The 19,917-nt window shown below is 43.8% G+C and overlaps 1 protein-coding gene across 2 annotated transcripts in view; it reads right to left on the reverse strand.

The window, feature by feature from the left end:
- Positions 1-7,551: 7,551 nt before the first annotated feature.
- WAPL (WAPL cohesin release factor) overlaps positions 7,552-19,917 on the reverse strand; it is a 108,451-nt gene continuing 96,085 nt past the window's right edge. For both annotated transcript variants that reach the window (XM_008149063.3, XM_028156814.2), the window contains exons 18-19: positions 10,390-10,485; positions 7,552-9,847 (exon numbers count right to left, since the gene is read on the reverse strand). In XM_008149063.3, the coding sequence (XP_008147285.1) occupies positions 9,782-9,847; positions 10,390-10,485 (162 nt within the window). In that variant the 3' untranslated portion in view covers positions 7,552-9,781. The remainder of the gene's footprint in view (positions 9,848-10,389; positions 10,486-19,917) is intronic.

Raw genomic sequence — 19,917 nt, forward strand, 5'->3', positions numbered from 1 at the left:
TTCGCTGCAGCATTGCTGACTGTGCCCAGATCAGCACTGGGCACAGCTACCCCGTGCAGGCAGCTACTAAGTAGAAATGCCAATAATGCCAACTTCTGTCCATTTGATTGTTCTGTCCTTTTACATTTTTTAATACATATGAACGGAATAAATGTTTTCTCATTTAAGTGAAATCCAAATCAATACAGACTAAACAAAGTTCACCTTAACATCTCCCTTTGTCTTTCCCCAGGCATAATCACTGTTCTCAGTTTAATAGGTAACCTTCCAGAGGTTTCCTGTCTATGCACTCACAAGTACATGTATGTAATAGAATGCACTCTAGCTGATTATGACACACTGTGCAAGTTACTACACATCTTAAATTGCCGTCTACGCACAGCTCTGCGGAATATTCATACTCACGCTTGTACAGTGCACGTGTTTTCCTACAAGTCCATGTCTAGAAATAAAATGTCTGGGTCAAGAGACACCATTAAATTGATGTCTAATAAGGCTGTAACAATTTATACTCACACCCACAGTGCACCTGTGGCCCCACATCCTTACAAATTGCTATCAACCCTTTAAGCTTTAGTGCTGTATGAAAAATTACTGTGGGTCCTTAACTGTAATAATACTGATTGGTGCCTCCCATGTGTCAGGCGATGTCCCATCACTACTGAAACTTACTGTAATGGAAGAAAGGGTCCTGCCTTCATGGGGTGGCATGCTAGTGAGGAAAAGTTGAATCACAGATAAATAATAAAAATATAATACCTGGTAAGGAGGTGGTGAGAAGTAATTGGATGGGGATGACGGATAAATTCAATGTAAAGAGGATGTGAGGTCACAATCATTCCAAGTTTGGAGCTCAGTAAAAGCAAATGAGCTATGAGAGCCTGATGGGTAAGTACAGGCTGTGGGTGGGAGGGACCAGACTCCCTGTAGACATGTCGGGTAGGAGAGGCCTGTTAGACATCCAGGGGAGGGAGTAGGCACTGGATTGCACACAGGTGACACTCAAAGCCATGCATTTGGAAGACCGCTTTGGAGTGAGGCAGGCTGGAGGCGGGCCACGTCTGAGACCAGCCTCGCGGAGCTCTTACATAAACACTGGAGTGGTTTTGTCCTAATGTATGTTTGACTTGGTTGTCAGGAATTCACATCCTATCTAATAAAACAGTAATATGCAAATTGACCGTACCTTCGCTATGCCCACAGCCAATCAGAGCGAACAAGATGGCGGTTAATTTGCATACGCTGAGGGAGAGAGGAGTGAAGAAAGCAGAAAGCATGGCGGCTGCGCGGGTGGGCGGTGGCACAGCTGTGGAGCACGCGGCCATGGTGGCCTCTGAGGTGATGGCGGGCAGTGTGAGCGGTGGAGACGCAGCCACAGCGGTGGCGGCGGCGGAGGTGGGCGGGGCGTGCAGTGGAGGCGGCAGGCGGGGCATGGCGGGCGGTGTGCGAGGTCGCGGTGGCCTTGGAGGCGGTGGTGGCTGCGGGCGGGCCGTGGCGAGGCGGGTGGGGCGTGGCGGGGTGGGTGGCACGTGGTGGGGCAGGTGGGCGGGTGGGGCGCGCAGCAGCAGCGTGCGGGGCTGAGGAGGCGGAGGCAGCGTGCGCGGGTCGGGGTGATCAGAGGTGGTGGCAGTGCAAGGCCACAGAGGCAGCTGCGTCAGCGGGTGCAGAGGGTTGGGAGTGCGGGGCGAGGTGGGCTGGGTTGGGTGGGCGGGACGGACGGGAGGCGCCCCGCCCGTTCGGCCCGCCCCACCCTGCCTGCCTGCCGCAGCGGGAGAGGTGGGGGAGTGGGAGGGAAGCCCGCCTCCAGAAGTCTTGCAGGAAATATTCCTGCAACGGGTCCCTAGTTTTTATATATTGCTAGAATTAACTCACTAATATTTTACCATTTCACATGTAAATCACAAGATATTGGATTATATTTTTTCTTTTTAATAATGTTCTTACCAGGTTTTGATATGATGGACAAACTGATCCCACAGAATGGGTTGGCTGGGAGGTGGTTCCCTTTTCCTATCCCCTTAAAGAGTTTGTGTAGGATGTTTTTATTCCTCTTAAAATGGAAAGTCACCAGTAAAGGTCAATGGGCCTGGTATTGTCTTTATAGGAAGGTTTATTATTATTATTTTAAACATATTTTTATTGATTTCAGAGAGGAAGGGAGGAGAGAGAAACACCAATGATGAGAGAGAATCATTGATTGGCTGCCTCCTGCACGCCCCCTACTGGGGATCGAGCCTGCAACCCGGGCATGTGCCCTTGACCAGAATCAAACCTGGGGCCCTTCATTCTGTAGGCCAACATTCTATCCACTGAGCCAACCCGGCAAGGGCAGGGACGGTTTTATTTTAACAGATTTATGAAGGTATAATTGACATGCAATAAACTACGTATATTTAAAATGTACGATTTTATGTTTTGACATGGATATAACAAATGAAACCATCACCACAAGCGAGTATATTTTACCCCCCAAAGTTTTCCATGACCCTTTGAATCCCTCCTTCCTGCAGTTCCCACCCACTGCAAATCCACATAACATTATGTGTATTGTATTCATTTTGGGAAGTGTCTGTTGAAATCTTTTGCCCATTTGTTATAGAGTTGTTTGTTTTCTTATTATTGAGCTTTGAGAGTTCTTTATATATATTCTGGATACAAGCACTTTACCTGATAGACTTGCACATATTTCCTCCTACTCTGTGGTGTGTTCATTTTTTGAGCAGTGTCCTTCTAAGAAGTTCTTAATTTCGATAAAGTCCTGCTTATCAATGTATTTATCATTAGAATTCTGGAATTATTGCTTTATATATTTGAGGTCATATTATTAGATGAAGTCAATGTTTTAATATTTTTATCTTCCTGGTGAATTGACCATTTTATCATTAGGAAATGAAAGTGTAATGTTTATGCCCAGCTGGTGTGGCTCAGTGGTTGAGCATTGACCTATGAACCAGGAGGTCACAGTTCGATTCCTGGTCAGGGCATATGTCCGGATTGTGCGTTCGATGCAGGAGGCAGCTGATCAATGATTCTCTCTCATCTTTGATGTTTCTCTCTCTCTCCCTTTCCTTCTCTCTCTGAATCAATAAAAAATATATATATTTTTAAAAGAAAGTGTAGTGTTTATGATTCCTAATACTTTTGCCTTTAAGTTTCCCTGTTATTTTTTCTAGAGTAGAAATCCCTCAGGGAGGAAGTGGCTGTGAGTGGCAGGCTCTTCCTTTTCACCTCAGGCCACATAACACCTCATCTGGAGAGGTTTATTTTTCAATGCTTATTTTAAAGTGTTTTTCAGCATCTTAATTATTTTCAGCAGGATAGTAGGTCTGCATTCTTTTGCTGGTTCTTTGTTTTTTGAATTTTTGTTAACCTGTCTTTTGATTTCTAACACATTCTCTATGGTTTTATTTGGATTTTCTTTGTAGACCATTACTTTCAGGTGTTCCTTAGTCCTCTCCAGCTTTTATGTCTGTAATTATTTGTCTTGTTTTTTTTTTGTTTTTTTTTTAATATATTTTATTGATTTTTTACAGAGAGGAAGGGAGAGGGATAGAGAGTTAGAAACATCGATGAGCGAGAAACATCGATTAGCTGCCTCCTGCACACCTCCTACTGGGGATATGCCCGCAACCAAGGTACATGCCCTTGACCGGAATCGAACCTGGGACCCTTCAGTCCGCAGGCCGACGCTCTATCCACTGAGCCACACCGGCCAGGGCTGTCTTGTTTTATCACGCTACTAGATCCTGATGTAATGTTAACTAGAAGGACTAATTTGGGAAATCTTGTTTTGTCCCTGACTTTAAAGCAAATACTTCTAGGAATTTTACTATTAAGAATAATTTCTGGCCGAAACCGGTTTGGCTCAATGGATAGAGCGTGGGTCTGCAGACTGGAAGGTCCCAGGTTCGATTCCGGTCATGGGCATGTACATTGGTTGTGGGCACATCCTCGGTGGGGATGTGCAGGAGGCAGCTGGTCGATGTCTCTCTCTTATCAATGTTTCTGGCTCTCTATCCCTCTCCCTTCCTCTCTGTGAAAAATCAATAAAATATATTTAAAAAAAAAATAAACAATTTCTGGCTCAGTGGTTAAAGCATCGACCCATGAACCAAGAGGTTTACTGGTTGATTCCAGGTCAGGGCACATGCCCGGGTGCAGGCTCAATCCCCAGTAGGGGGCATGCAGGAAGCAACTGATCGATGATTCTCTCATCATTGATGTTTTTATCTCTCTCTCCCTCTCCCTTCCTCGCTCTCTAAAAAAAAATTAAAAAAGAATAATTTCTGTAGATTTTTACTAGATACCTTTAGCTGTTTCAAGGAAGTTCTTGTCCATTTCTACCTAGCTGAAAGGCTTTTTTCTTTAATATAGTTGAATTTGTTTTACTAGTATTAATGTCAAATATTCAAATAAAAGATCTCAGCTAATATTTTTAATATTTCTTTCAATATTATTTGAATTGAATGCTTTTTGTGCATCCATTGAGAAGATACCATGTTTTCTTCCTAGAATCTACACTAATAAAAGAGAAAGATGCAAATTGACTGTACCTTTGCGAGGCCACCAGCCAATCAGGAGTGAGTATGCAAATTAACCCAACAAAGATGCCAGGTTAATTTGCATATGCAGGTACTGAGCGGCTGGCGGTGGGACGGGACGCAGGTATTCTGCACCACCCTAGCAGCTCTGGGCCTCTGGGCAGCGTGGGAAGGCAGAAAGGTGGCTCCGGGGCCGGAGTGAAGGTGGTGCCGGCAGCCAGGGGAAGGCAGGCCCATTCTTGCACGAATCTTCGTGCATCGGGCCTCTAGGAACACCTGAAACTAAAGGAATAATTAATAGAATAAATTCATGTGTGGTGACTTACTAGTAGTTAGTGATTTTTTAAAAATGTTTTTATTGATATTGGAGAGGGAGAGAGAAACATTGATGTGAGAGAGTAACATTGATACATTGCCTCCTGTACTCAGAGACTCAGGATGGAACCTAAAAGCTGGGCATATGCCTGACCAGGAATCAACCGGTGGTGACCTTTTGGTGCACAGTCAATGCTCAACCAACAGCCACACCAGCCAGGGCTAATTACTGATTTTTCTCATGTTAATTGACCATTGCATTCCCATGATAGACCCAGTTTGGACATCTTGTATTCTCTTTTTATAAATTGCTGCACCCAATTTGCTAACATTTTAAAGGAATTTAGTGTCTATGTTTGAGTGGAATAACCCTGCAATTTTCTTTTTCCTGTTATCCTTGTCTTAGTTTATATCCATTGTATAGACTTCAGACATGAGACACATCGCACTTTTTTTCAGTGCTCTAGAAGTTTATGATTGGAATTATTTCTTGAAAATTTAGTGGAAGTAACTTTCAAAACCATTACCTTTGTGTTATGTTAGAGAATTTTTTTCAATACTGAAAATTTTCCATTTCATTTTGTGTCAGTCTTTAACTCACTTTATTTTTCCAGTAAATTCATTAGCATTTATTTATTCAGAGTATTCAGCTAATGTCTTCTGAGGTCTGTCTCTGTACTTACGTATTTGTTTAATTTTAACAATTGTACTTTATTTCTTCCTTCTTAGTCAGTGTCCCCAAAGTTAATCTTGACCAAAGAATCAATTTTTGCCAAATTATTTTGTTTGTTACCTTCTTTCTACTTGTCAAAGGTTTATTCTGTAACTCTTCATCTACCTTTAAAATGGAGTTGGTATTTTAGAATTTTGTCACTTTGGTATTCAAATATAAACATTTAAGGTTAAACAGTTCTCCTTAGGTAGTTTGCTATATCCCACGATTTTTGATATTTTACTTTTATCATTTAGTTGTAATTCTTAAAAAATTCTAGTTTTTTTTAAAAATATATATATATGTGTGTGTGTGTGTGTGTGTGTGTGTGTGTGTATATATAATTTCAGAGAGGAAGAGCTAGAGAGATAGAAACATCAACGTCCCTACGGGGGTGTGTATGTGGCGGGGGGAGGTGGGGGATTGAGCCCACAACCCAGGCATGTGCCATTGGCCGGAATCAAACCTGGGACCCTTTAACCCGCAGGCCAACGCTCTATCCACTGAGCCAAACTGGCTAGGGCGCATTATAATTTCTTTAACCCATGATTTACCAAGAGATGTGTTTTAAAATTTCTAAATGTAATGGAATTTTTCATCTGACTTTTGTTATTGTCTTTTAAATGAATTGTTGTGCTGGTTTTTCTCAGTGGTTAGAGCATCAGCCCACAATCTGCAGGGTCTCAGGTTTTGCAGGCTCAATCCCCGGCCCTGGCTGGGGCTCGAACAAGAGGCAGCCAATCATCGATGTGTCTCATGTCCATTTCTCTCTCTCCCACCCCTACTCCCCTCCCTTCTACTTTCTCTAAAAATCAATGGGAGAAAAACCTCTCTCTTCCTTTTGACTAATTTCGCCTGTTCTACAACTTTTATCAGCTGATTCATGTTATGTGTGTTTTCACTTGGCTCGTTCCACTCAGCATTATGAGATCCGTCCACACTGCTGATTGAGAGCCCATTCCTAGTTGCTGCTAGGTAGTCTTCTATTGCATACATGTGTCACCATTTGTTTACCCCATTGCCTGTTGGTGGGTACTTGGGTTGTTTCCAGTGTCTGGATATTAATGGCTATAAACAATTTTCCACAAGTTTTTCTGTTGAATGTTTTAGTTTCTCCTAGGTAAAATGGAAATGTAAACTAAACTCAATGGGCTCAGCAATATGAAAGGCATTCTTCCAAGTAGTCACAGTAGTCTGTTTAGAACATTTAAAATTCCCAACAGAGTGAAAACAGAACTGTTTGCTAAAAGCTACCATTTACCATTCTAAGTTGGGAACCTCATGCTAATGCCTCACATGCAGTTTTACTTGACATTCACAACCCGAGGTCACACCACATACTATTTCCATTGTCTAGCGAGTACACAGGATAACAGTTCAGGACTTTGCTCAGTCAATAGAATAAACAGTACTAATACTTGAAATGTCTGTATGTGATTTAGGTCTTTCTATGGTCATAGCCTGCACCATTCAACATGGCTGTACACTGTTGACATAAGAGGGGAGCAGACAGCAAATTCCAGGAGAGGCCCTCCAACCCAGGTTTGAAGTTAACGAGGTGAGGGAGGGAGAGGTTGAGGCCTCCACTTGTAGTAAAAACGCAGAAAACTAAAACTAAGGGCTGACAACTAAGAGACTGAAAAAACTAAAAAGCAGCTATAAAAACTAAAAAAAAAAAAAAAAAAAGTCTTGGGTCATCTTCAGAGACAAAAAGACTAAAGCAACTTAATGAGCAAACCAAGGACCCAAGTACACCATCAGAAGACTGTGCCTAAGGCAGCCCAGGTGCTGAGTTAGCATGGCATCCAGGTGAGTGCTACTCAGCACATGGAGAAGTACATGATGCTTAGCCAACACCGGCTGTGAAGTTTTTACGTGGAAGTTGAAAATGTGGAATTTAAGTGAGACAGTAGGCAGCAACATCAAGTCCGTGAGACTTCTTCCTCCCAAACAGTTCAATAGAGTTATGTTAAAGACAACATGTGTATTGAAAGTAGCAATTTTATTTGAGTTAAAATTATTTACAAAAAACCCAAAGACATACTTCATGAAACTGGTACAAACTATTTTTCCTGCCGTTGGCTTTTGCTCCAAAGATCACAGCTGAGAAATACTGTATAAAATAAGATTGGATTCAGAAAAGTATTCTACTGTTCTAATTTCCAACTGGTAGTATTTACAGAGATATTTACAATGGAAAAAAAGGTTACTTTAAAACTTTAATTTGTAAGTCAGCCTCAAGTACCCTAAAATGCAGAGTTCTCTGAGGGTTAAACACACAAATGTGCTGCAGCTGGTGAGGTGATGTCTCCCCCACCCCCACCAAAATCTGCATCTATCAGTGCTTGACAATTAGTTATTATTTAAATAACAAAACAAAAAACTGTTAAACACCGAGGTAAATCAATTCTCAAATGATTACCAGTGTAACAGAAAAATGTAGTTCGCCCTGATTGTTCTCATCCAAATGTTCTGTATTTCTTACCACCTGCCAGTCAGCTTTACCAAAAAAATCTGTTCCTTTTCCTAAATCAATGATTAATAAATATCAATGTATTTTAAAATAATTAAACAAAATATATCTAATTCCATTTTCTGGGTATCATTTCCTGATATGCCTTTAAAATAGTTTGCTAAGCTAGCTTCTGTACTCAGGGCAAGTACAACCTGTCTTTCCCAAGTTACACTGGCACACTATGCTCTCAAAAGGTGATGGGTGGGGTCAGGGTAGGTGGGAGGGAGAAAACAATTTGTCCAGAACCAGTTACTTCCTTATAGATTTCCCAACAATCTGCATTATCAAAAATAGGAAGACATTAGAAGGCAGCCACTGCATTAAAAACATTACAGCTGGCACTGATACAAGAGCCCCGATTTGTCACTTTATACAAGGAAATAACAAAGTCTAAATGACTAAATATTAGACTTTTAGCTATTTTCCCCAGTACACACCAAACTAATATTTTTATGGCTTCAAGTTTTACAAATCCAATGAAGAAACATGATATGACTACCTGAAAGGTATTTAAAAATATGAATGAAATAGATCTCTAAAAGCCTGTATTCAGGCCTGATCAATTAAAGAAAAAATGTATAACCGGTGGTCTGAACAATAATACAAGAAAAATTTGCAGTGTTGTGAAATTAAATGTGTGTTTTGTGTTCCATGACTGTTCCAAACAACACACTGCTCTGTGAAGTAAGAATCTAAATGGAAAAAAAGGGTCTTTTCTACACCAGCAATTTAAGGCTTTGCGTTTATGCATTTGATCCTGTCACTCTATAGAATATACACGTTATCTGGAAACATGAATTCCACATTGGTGTTTTAGCTTCTTATATTTACTGTACTGAGCATTAGAACATATATCTAGAGAGTCCTCCCTCCAAACTTAGTTCCAGGAGCCTCCCCGAACATGAGGCGTAAACTGCCCTGGTTGTCCAGTCTGCTTCAGCCTTTAACAGGGCGCATCATCTTAGGTAACAGTCCCTTCAGCTGTTACTTGTTTTCTTGCGTCTATAGTTATGTCTCACTATGGTATCATAATGAACATGGTCACGGTCTGAAAAGTGAAAAATAGTTTGACAACCTAAATCAAATCAAGAATAAAAAGTATGCTATTAATCCCTTGTGTCTTTGGATTCCATCTAATTTTAAATATAGACAGTAGTTCAGGGAACAACAAGAAAAAAATTCACAAAATTATTAAAAGCTTTATTTACGATCGGAATCATTCAACAAAAAAAGCAAAAGCAAATGAGCCTGAAAAAGGAACTACGCTGTTGTCCAGAATGTCCTCAGAACATTCGATGCCTCAGTAGCTAAGCTGCCTCTGCACCTGGCTGGCATGACAACAGTGGCTCAACATACACAGCAGTTGCACTAACAGCAGCACAAATTTCCCCCTAAATCTTGCCCAGAGTGAAGCAAGAGAACAAGGGGAGAGTATAAACTCTGCCAAAGTAAGTGTACTTAAATACTGCATGGAATTAACAGCCTGAACCTTTTCCCTCATTTTTGATAGTTGCAGATTGATGTAGTAACTGTCATTTCGCAAATGCAGAATGCATGACGAAGAAATCAGGAGGCCTCAGAAATCCAAACGTGAATGATACTGATGAATGTTCTTGGTGTTCTTCAAGGAGGTCTTTCATGACTTCTGTCTAAGACCAGCTCCAGCATGGCCGAGCGCCCGCAGCAGAGGTACAGCAGCTAGCAATGTTCCAAGTACTCAATCACTCTAGAGATAGACTTCTGGCCTGTGGTTCCAACAGCACACTGAAAGCGGGGCAGGAGGATGGGGAGAGAGGAAGCAACAGTTACTAGTTCACAAATTTTAAAAAGTATTAGATTAAAGCATAAATTCTTTAGCTTTACTAAACTGAACACTGTGACTCAAACACAGAGATTACATTATGGCTTTGATAATATATTTGGCCATTATAACAATTATCCCAAATAGAGCAAACTTATTAAAAGAAGATCCCTGTGGCCCTGGTTGGGTTGCCCAGACAGTTGGAGCATTGTCTCGTATCCCAAAAGGTTCAATTCCGGTCAGGGCGCATGCCCAGGATGCGGGCCTGATTCCCAGTCGGGGCCTGTAGGAGGCAGACCCTTCATCGTTCTCAGCTCATCGATGTTTCAATCTCTCTATCCCTCTCCCTTCCCCTCTCTCTCAAATCAATAAAAACATTTAAAAAATAATAATAAAGATCCAGTTTTCTTTCCACTAACTATGACCACAGAATTTTTAGTTCTGCTGGCATTAATGGATCATACTTATATTTAAAACCACAAAAGCTGCACTGGAAGCTACTTACAGTAAGATTCATAAAGCTCAGGAATTTTTTGAGCATCTCTGTCATTATTGAAAAGTCCCCTTCAGGCAGATACTCCCGCACAGTGGTCACATTGATCTGAGGAGACATCAAAGAAATACTGGTCAGCCCTGGTCAGTGTGGCTCAATTGATTGAGCATCATCCCATGCACTGTAAGGTTGCCGTTTGATCCCAGTCAAGGTGCGTACGGGAGGCAACCGATTAATGTTTCTCTCTCCCCCACCCAGCTCTCTGAAATCAGTAAAAACATATTAAATACACACACACACACACACACACACACACGTATGTATTTATGTATGTCAGGTGGTAGAAAACATGAGCTTGCACCTTGCATGTGTTGATGGTTATGGGGCACATTGTTCCAAAACTCTACAGTTCAAGGGTCCCTGAACTCCTTGGCTAATATGCCATTTCCTCTCTTTCCTCGCTCAACAGTGCTTGCATGCGTGTGTTCCCATTCCCTATCCCATCCTATCCACAGAAAGAAAGGAAAAAGGCAAAGCTGGCAAAGGCTACAAAAGAAATTTATGTGTGCATATTTACTTTTGTAACTGCACAGGAAAATGCTTAAAACAACTAAACATGCCCTAACCGGTTTGGCTCAGTGGATAGAGCGTTGGCCTGCGGACTCAAGGGTCCCAGGTTCGATTCTGGTCAAGTGCATGTGCCTTGGTTGCAGGCACGTCCCCAGTAGGGGGTGTGCAGGAGGCAGCTGATTGATGTTTCTCTCTCATCAATGTTTCAAGGTCTCTATCCCTCTCCCTTCCTCTCTGTAAGAAAATAATAAAATATATTAAAAAAAGAAAACACCCAAAAAACTAAACGTGCTGTTGATTATGTGTGTGTGTGTTGGGGCGGTGGGGAGAGTGTTAGGAGAGGAGGAAGGAGTGCAGATTTAACATGTTACACTTCAGGGACACAGACAATAAACAGGGTGGTGAAGGCTTGGGGTGGGAGATGGGGACAGACTAGAAGAGATCAATGGGGGGAGAAGGGGGACATATGTAATACTTTTAACAATAAAGATTAAAAAAAAATAAAATGTTACACTTCAGAATGTACTCAGAGCTGCTTATGTAACAAAAAGAAAAAGATCAAAGAAAATCCCTCGCCTTAGCTGGTTTGGCTCAGTGGATAGAGCGTCGGCCTGCAGACTGAAGGTCCCAGGTTCAATTCTGGTCAAGGGCACGTGCCAGAGTTGCGGGCTCGATCCCCAGTAGAGGGCATGCAGGAGGCAGCCGATCAATGATTCTCTTTCATCATTGATGTTTCTCTCTCTCTCTCTCCCTCTCCCTTCCTTTCTGAAATCAATAATAAAAATATATTATTTAAAAAAAAGGAAAGTCCTCATGTTCCACAGGTGAATTCAGCTAATTATGTAGGCTAAGAATTAAGTAGATCTTCCCAAAAGGCACGCAGCATAATCTATGCAAAGGAGCATGTCAGGAGCCAGGAGAGATTAAGGTGTTTCCTCCATTTACTGTTAGCAAGAGAGAGTCAAACTACTTATAAACCAGTCTGTTAGGGAAAATGTACGACTTGCTTTCCAAACTGTTGTCTTTCATCTTTGGCTTTCGGGGCAGTGCCATGGGGCTGGCATGAACAAGCGTCTCATGAAAGGCGGCAAAAAAAGGAGCCGAGAAGGAGTGCCCAATCTACTCCCTAAGACAGACCAGTGTGGCTGGAGAGCACCAGCTCTGTCAATGTGAGAGATACTGGGAAACACCAGTCACCAGAACGCAAGGAACCCAAACCGCATCGGATGTCTCAAGGGCCGAGGTTTTGAAGTGAGCCTAGCTGATCTGCAGGAAGACAAAGTTGCATTTAGAAAATCCAAGCTAATTACTGAAGATGTTCTGGGCAAAAACTGCCTAACTTCCATGGCGTGGATCTTACCCAAGACAAAATGGGCTCCCTGGTCAAAAAAACATGGTAGACCGTCAACACTGCCGATGGTTGTTTGCTCGTCTATTCTATGTTGGTTTTACTAAAAAGTGCAACCACCAGATTCAGAAGACCTCTTAGGCTCAGCATCAGCAGGTCTGCCAAACCGCAAGATGATGGAAATCATGACCCAGAGATGCAGACAATGACTTGAAAGAAGTGTCAATAAACAGATTCCAGACCCCATGGGGAAACACCTGGAAAAGGCTTGCCACGCTACTCATCCGCTCCACCATTTCTTTGTTAGAAAAGTCAAATGCTGAAGAAGCCCAAGTTTGAACTGGGAAAACTCATGGAGATTCATGGTGAAGGTCTCAGTTCTAGAAAAGCTACAGGTGCTAAAGGTGAACAAGCTGATGGATATGAGTCCACAGTCCAAGAATCTGTTTAAAATTCAGACTTTTAAGGACTACAAATAAAAAATTTTATTTGTGAGGAAAAACTGTTCTATTTCAATATGTCTTTGAAATGCTTTAGATGTTCATAAAGAATAAAAGGAAACACTCTTCTTAAACGGTTCACCTATAACAAAAAAAACACAAAAAAGATACGCTGTCCTGAGGATGGGGGCAGGGGTGTGCAGGGCAGGAGCCCTTCTGGTTTGAGTTTTGTTGATGGGACAAGGAAGGAGAAATATAATTACTTTCTTTTAGGAAATCTGCTACCAGTCCCCTCCCCCTTTTTTAATATTCTTCTGTCCAGGTACTTTTGAAATTATAAAGAAGCAAAATAATGGCACTAAAACAGTTTCAGAAAAGATCTCATAAAAAACACGTTGCTAAAACAGCTGTATGCTAAGGTATGCATATCAATGGATGTTTTCTCCGTGAACCTCCCACCAAAAGCCACCATAGGCCCCCAGCACTAAGCACTTCAGAGGTTTTACAAAATATTTTAAAAATATACTGACGTTGAGAGCATAAGGGTTGGAGTTACAGTAAAGCTGGATTTAAGAATGTCTCTAGGGCTGAGGCATGACAGTACAGCGGTGGGAAGAGCTGTGCAGTAGTTACAGAAAGGAAAGGTATGAGCAGCAAGGCCTATCTGGGAAATTTAGAAGTACCCAAGGGGTATGACAGATTGAGAAATTGCAGAAGCAGTTTTAGGTTTGGGGTCTTGTCGCAGTAAACAAAGTCACCATTCCCTAAACGATGTGAGCCAGGGAAGATTGGTAAGAGGAGTTATGTGATCAAATATGCTTTTAAGGAAGTTAGCTATGGTGGCAGTGTGCAAGACTTCAGGAATGGAGAGCGTCGAGAGAGCAGGAAGGACCGGCAGACCAGCAAGGAGACTGACCACTGTGTGCACCAGATGTTTGGTGGGCAATGGACAGTGACACCAAGTCTCCTGGGCATCCTCAGCATGAGGCCCTTCATAAACCAGCATCTACTATATGCAACTACCTGCTTTCTTTTTTTTTTAAATAAATCTTTATTGTTCAGATTATTACAATTGTTTCTCCTTTTTTTCCCCCCATATCTCCCCATTGCCCGGTTCCCTCCCCCACCTTTGTCCTTATCCATAGGTGTATGATTTTTGTCCAGTCCCTTCCCATACCCCCTCCACAGACCACTTTCCCCCTGAGAATTGTCAATCCACTCCCATTCTATGCCTCTGATTCTATCACGTTCACCAGTTTATTCTGTTCCTCAGATTTTGAATTCACTTGATTTTTAGAATCACTTGTTGATAGATATGTATTTGTTGTTCATAATTTTTATCTTTACTTTTTTCTTCTTTTTCCTCTTTTTAAAGAATACCTTTCAGCATTTCATATAATACTGGTTTGGTGGTGATGAACTCCTTTAGCTTTTTCTTATCTGTGAAGCTCTTTATCTGCCCTTCAATTCTGAATGATAACTTTGCTGGGTAGAGTAATCTTGGTTGTAGGTTCTTGCTATTCATCACTTTGAATATTTCTTGCCACTCCCGTCTGGCCTGCATAGTTTCTGTTGAGAAATCAGCTGACAGTCGTATGGGTGCTCCCTTGTAGGTAACTGTTTTTCTCTTGCTGCTTGTAAGATTCTCTCTTTGTCTTTTGCCCTTGGCATTTTAATTATGATGTGTCTTGGTGTGGTCCTCTTTGGATTCCTCCGTTTGGGGTTCTGTGCGCTTCTTGAACTTGTAAGTTTATTTCTTTCACCAGGTGGGGGAAGTTTTCTGTCATTATTTCTTCAAATAGGTTTTCGGTATCTTGCTCTCTCTCTTCTGGCACCCCAAAAATTCGGATATTGGTACGCTTAAAGCCATGCTGGAGGCTCCTTATGCTATCCTCACACTTTTGGATTCTTCTTTCTTTCTGCCTCTCTGGTTGGGTGTTTTTTTCTTCCTCATATTCCAGATCTTTGGTTTGACTCTTCGGGTGCAGTGGTCTACTCTGTATATTCTTTATTTCAGACAGTGTATGCATAATTTCTGACTGGTCCTTTTCCATTTTTTTGGTATTCTCATTAAGGTCCTTGAAGGTCTCTTCAAGTTTCTCAGCGGTTTTTAGAAGATTCTTGAGTAACCTTATAAACCTGGGTGGTCGCTCTTGGTACTCCCCTTTGTGGGCTGAGTGGAAAGTCTTGGTGTAGTTAAAAGCCCTGATTGCTGTTGGTACACTGGGAGGAATTGACCTCCGGTCCAATTGGCTGTGAGGGCCTGCTGTGTCTATAACGGAAGAATTGCTGTGCTGGAGACACAGTAGGGCTTTGGTGCTCACTGAGTCTGCCTCTTGAATGTGTCCCTTATGAGAGTGGTGGAAATCTGGTGTCGTCCACACCGACAGAAAAGTCACTCTCACTCTCCGACCGATGGCCGAGAGTCCCGTAGGCGTCTGGGTCCCCCGCGTGTCCCCAGAAACTGGGGTTCAGAGTGGTTGGGATTGTTGGTATCACTGGCGAGAATTGATCTCCAAGCCAGTTGGCTGTGAGGATCAGCAGTGTCTCCGCTGGGAGAGCTTCTGTGCTCAGCTTGGATGGGGCAGAGTCTCAGGGTGGCGCAGACAAGCTTTGGTTTCCCGTCTGCTCCGCCCTAAGAGGGGCGTTTTCTCTGAGCCCGAATTTATGACTGCGCACCTCTGAGAGAAGGCAGCTTTCGAGCCTCTCCCGCTGCCTAACAGACCAGTTTCTCCCCAGCTGGGGCTTTGTTTTTCTCCCGAATGAGAAATCCAGTCACTGGGAGGGCTGTGCTCAGCTTAGATGGGGCGGAGTCTCAGAATGGCACAGACAAACTTGGTTTCCGTCCGAGCCACCCTAAGAGGGCCGGTTCCTCCGTGCCCGAATTAATGGCTGCGCGCCTCTGAGAGAAGGCCGCTCTCAAGCCTCGTCCGCTGCCAAACAGCCCAGTTACTCTCCGACCGCAGCTGGATTTCAGCGCAGTCGGGCGGCCCTGCTTTTCTCCCAAACGAGAAAGCTAGCCACGCAGCGTCTGCTGCCCTCCCTCTCCGTGCGCGCGCCGCGAGCAAGCCTGCCGCGTATTCAGCCGCCCGCCCTTTCCGCGCTCACGGATCTCCGCACCTCCACAGCTCCTGAGGCTCAGCGTCCCCCTCTCTGTTTTTCTCTAGTTGTAGGTTTTCCACTCTGTCAGCTTTCTGGTGGTTCTGGACGGTGTGCGCTCTGTTTTCCAGTTGTAGTTTCAAAATTGTTGTGGTAGGCAACAGTTAGGTGTTTACCTTATGCCGCCATCTTGGTTTCTCCTCTAACTACCTGCTTTCTTGTCTCTCTCCCACCTAACACACGGGGCAGCCAACCAATTTCCTTCACATTTGTGCTAGCTTTTTCGGTTAATCATAATGATCCCCAAGGCAACATCTGTCTCTATGAATTCATAACGTTCCCCATAATGCAGACACTCTTTAGAGATGAGAGAGAAAACAAATAGGAAAGATGTTCCAAGATAAACCCCACAGGGTAATAAAAAAAGTTAATTTCAAGAACCATTATTTAAGAAAAAAATGACTAAAACTAGTGTTTAATAGAATCTCCTAAAATTTACATAGTATGTCCCCCTGCTTTTTTGAGATCCGCCTTCCCTTTGTTGGAAGGGCTGAGCCGAAGAGAATCTCAGAAAGGAAGTAAAGATCTGGCAGGGCCTCCAGAGCCATGATGAGAAATTTGCTCTTGATCCGAAGAGCAGTTGTGCCAGCAAGGGCCACGAATGACGACATGGGCTAGTGTGCCTGTAGATCAGAGCTGGACGGCAATAAAAACATGGACAGACAGACAAGAAAGATTCAGATAAATACACAGGACTTCAGACACATGGACATGGTGGGGGTGGGGGATGGGAGGCAATACAGAAAGCTCAATAGCGAAAATGACAAAGTGTTTGTGGGTGGACAGACCACAGCATGAATGCCTCTCCTAATTAAGCCCTTCACACTATCACCGAGATTCTAACCTTCCCATCTCAGGAAAGAGAAGCGAACCTTCCCACTACGCAACAGACCGCCATGCTTTCTTGGCCCCTGAACCTCCCTTTCATTTGAAAATGGGGCTGTTCTACGGGTCCCTATCCTTAAGAACAAAAAGACAGCCTGGCCAGTGTGGCTCCGTGATTGAGCATCTGTAGGGAGCGGTTATATGGTTAAGCCTCGGACTGACCTGCTGGCAAAGTCGCAAACAAGTCCCAGCTTAAGAGGGCACAGTCCTCTAAGCATAATTAAGCCTGCTGCTCCCTAGATCCTTCCTGGGTAGCTAGTGGGCTGTGGGAGGGGCAGCAAGTGCTGCCAAAACAAGTGAAACTTACAAGAACATTGTCAATTGCCTTGTTTGTCCCTAACTATAAATAAAGCCTCAGCTTTGCAGTTTGGATTGGTTCTGTGGCCTCAGCCAGGCACAGAAAGATCCACCCAGCTCCCAGCTTCATGAATCTATTTCTGCGTCTTGTTTTCTTTTTTTAAAAAATATATTTTATTGATATTTTTACATAGAGGAAGAGAGAGGGATAGACAGCTAGAAACACTGATGAGAGAGAAACATCGACCAGCTGCATCCTGCACACCCCCTACTGGGGATGTGCCTGCAACCAATGTACATGCCCCTGACCGGAATCGAACCTGGGACCCTTCAGTCCACAGACCGACGCTCTATCCACTGAGCCAAACCGGTTTCGGCTTGTTTTCTTTATTTCTATTATTTTCTCAATCCCTGGCTGCCTCCATTTAGAACCGGTTCGTTCATCTGTCTTTCCGCCATGTCTGGGCCCCGCCGCATCAGGCCCCCGCAAGCATCGACCTATGAACCAGGAGTTCTTGGTTCAATTCCTGGTCAGGGCACATGCCCAGGTTGTGGGTTCAATCCCCAGAAGGAGGCGTGCAGGAGGCAGCTGATCCAAGATTTGCTCGCATCATTGATGTTTCTATCTCTCTCCCTTTCCCTTCCTCTCTGAAATCAATAAAAATATATTTAAAAAACAACAACAACCTCCATGTGTCCCGCTCTAAAAGCAGACTGTCCCAAAGGCCAGAACCATCCACTCTGTTCCCTCAGCACAGAACTGTCTGGACATTCATACTTCTTATAGTTCGATTACAATTATCTAAATCTCACATAGTAGCCCCATTTACCTGGCCAATGAGTAGTTCAAACAAAAGCATGTGGGCCAATATTGGCCAAGATGAGGGGAAGTCTACTTGGTATAGTGGGTGTGAAGGGGTTTTAGAGGGGTGGAAAAGCAATGCTCTTAAAAAAAGAAACATACAGAGAGAAACCAAGATGGCGGCATAAGGTAAACACCAAATTGTTGCCTACCACAACAATTTTGAAACTACAACTGGAAAACAGAGCGCACACCATCCAGAACCACCGGAAAGCTGGCAGAGTGGAAAACCTACAACTAGAGAAAAAAAGAGAGGGGGACGCTGAGCCTCAGGAGCTGTGGAGGTGCAGAGATCCGTGAGCGCAGAAAGGGCGGGCGGCTGAATACACGGCAGGCTGGCTCGCAGCGCGCGGAGAGGGGGCGCAGGAGAGGGGGCGCAGCAGACGCTGCGTGGCTAGCTTTCTCATTTGGGAGAAAAACAAAACCTCCCGACTGCACTGAAATCCAGCTGCAGTCGGGGAGAAACTGGTCTGTTTGGCAGCGGACTAGGCTCGAAAGCTGCCTTCTCTCAGAGGTGCGCAGCCATTAATTCGGGCACGGAGAAATCGACCCTCTTAGGGCGGCGAGGACGGAAACCAAGTTTGTCTGCGCCATTCTGAGACTCCACACCATCCAAGCTGAGCACAGCCCTCCCAGTGACTGGATTTCTTGTTCGGGAGAAAAACAAAACCTCCTGTCTGCACTGAAATCCAGCCCCAGCTGGGGAGAAACTGGTCTGTTAGGCAGCGGGAGAGGCTTGAAAGCTGCCTTCTCTCAGAGGTGCGCAGCCATTAATTCGGGCACGGAGAAACCGCCCCTCTTAGGGCGGAGCAGACGGGAAACCAAAGCTTGTCTGCGCCACCCTGAGACTCTGCCCCATCCAAGCTGAGCACAGAAGCTCTCCCAGCGGAGACACTGCTGATCCTCACAGCCAACTGGCTTGGAGATCAATTCTCGCCAGTGATACCAACAATCCCAACCACTCTGAACCCCAGTTTCTGGGGACACACGGAGGACCCAGACGCCTACGGGACTCTCGGCCATCGGTCGGAGAGTGAGAGTGACTTTTCTGTCGGTGTGGACGACACCAGATTTCCACCACTCTCATAAGGGACACATTTAAGAGGCAGACTCAGTGAGCACCAAAGCCCTACTGTGTCTCCAGCACAGCAATTCTTCCGTTATAGACACAGCAGGCCCTCACAGCCAATTGGACCGGAGGTCAATTCCTCCCAGTGTACCAACAGCAATCAGGGCTTTTAACTACACCAAGACTTTCCACTCAGCCCACAAAGGGGAGTACCAAGAGCGACCACCCAGGGTGATTGGGGAAGCTGAGCTACCGGCCCCTATAGGTCACCGACCACACAAAGCCACTCCATCAACACAGGGAGGCAGCCAAAATGTGGAGACATCGAAGTATGTCACAAGTAGGAGAAATAGATGAAAGCAAACTAATGGATGACACAGTGTTCAGAACCATGTTTATAAGGTTACTCAAGAATCTTCTAAAAACCGCTGAGAAACTTGAAGAGACCTTCAAGGACCTAAATGAGAATACCAAAAAAATGGAAAAGGACCAGTCAGAAATTATGCATACACTGTCTGAAATAAAGAATATACAGAGTAGACCACTGCACCCGAAGAGTCAAACCAAAGATCTGGAATATGAGGAAGAAAAAAACACCCAACCAGAGAGGCAGAAAGAAAGAAGAATCCAAAAGTGTGAGGATAGCATAAGGAGCCTCCAGCATGGCTTTAAGCGTACCAATATCCGAATTTTTGGGGTGCCAGAAGAGAGAGAGCAAGATACCGAAAACCTATTTGAAGAAATAATGACAGAAAACTTCCCCCACCTGGTGAAAGAAATAAACTTACAAGTTCAAGAAGCGCACAGAACCCCAAACGGAGGAATCCAAAGAGGACCACACCAAGACACATCATAATTAAAATGCCAAGGGCAAAAGACAAAGAGAGAATCTTAGAGAAAAACAGTTACC

Source organism: Eptesicus fuscus, chromosome 17, assembly GCF_027574615.1.
Source record: "Eptesicus fuscus isolate TK198812 chromosome 17, DD_ASM_mEF_20220401, whole genome shotgun sequence".
NCBI classification, from domain to species: domain Eukaryota; kingdom Metazoa; phylum Chordata; class Mammalia; order Chiroptera; family Vespertilionidae; genus Eptesicus; species Eptesicus fuscus.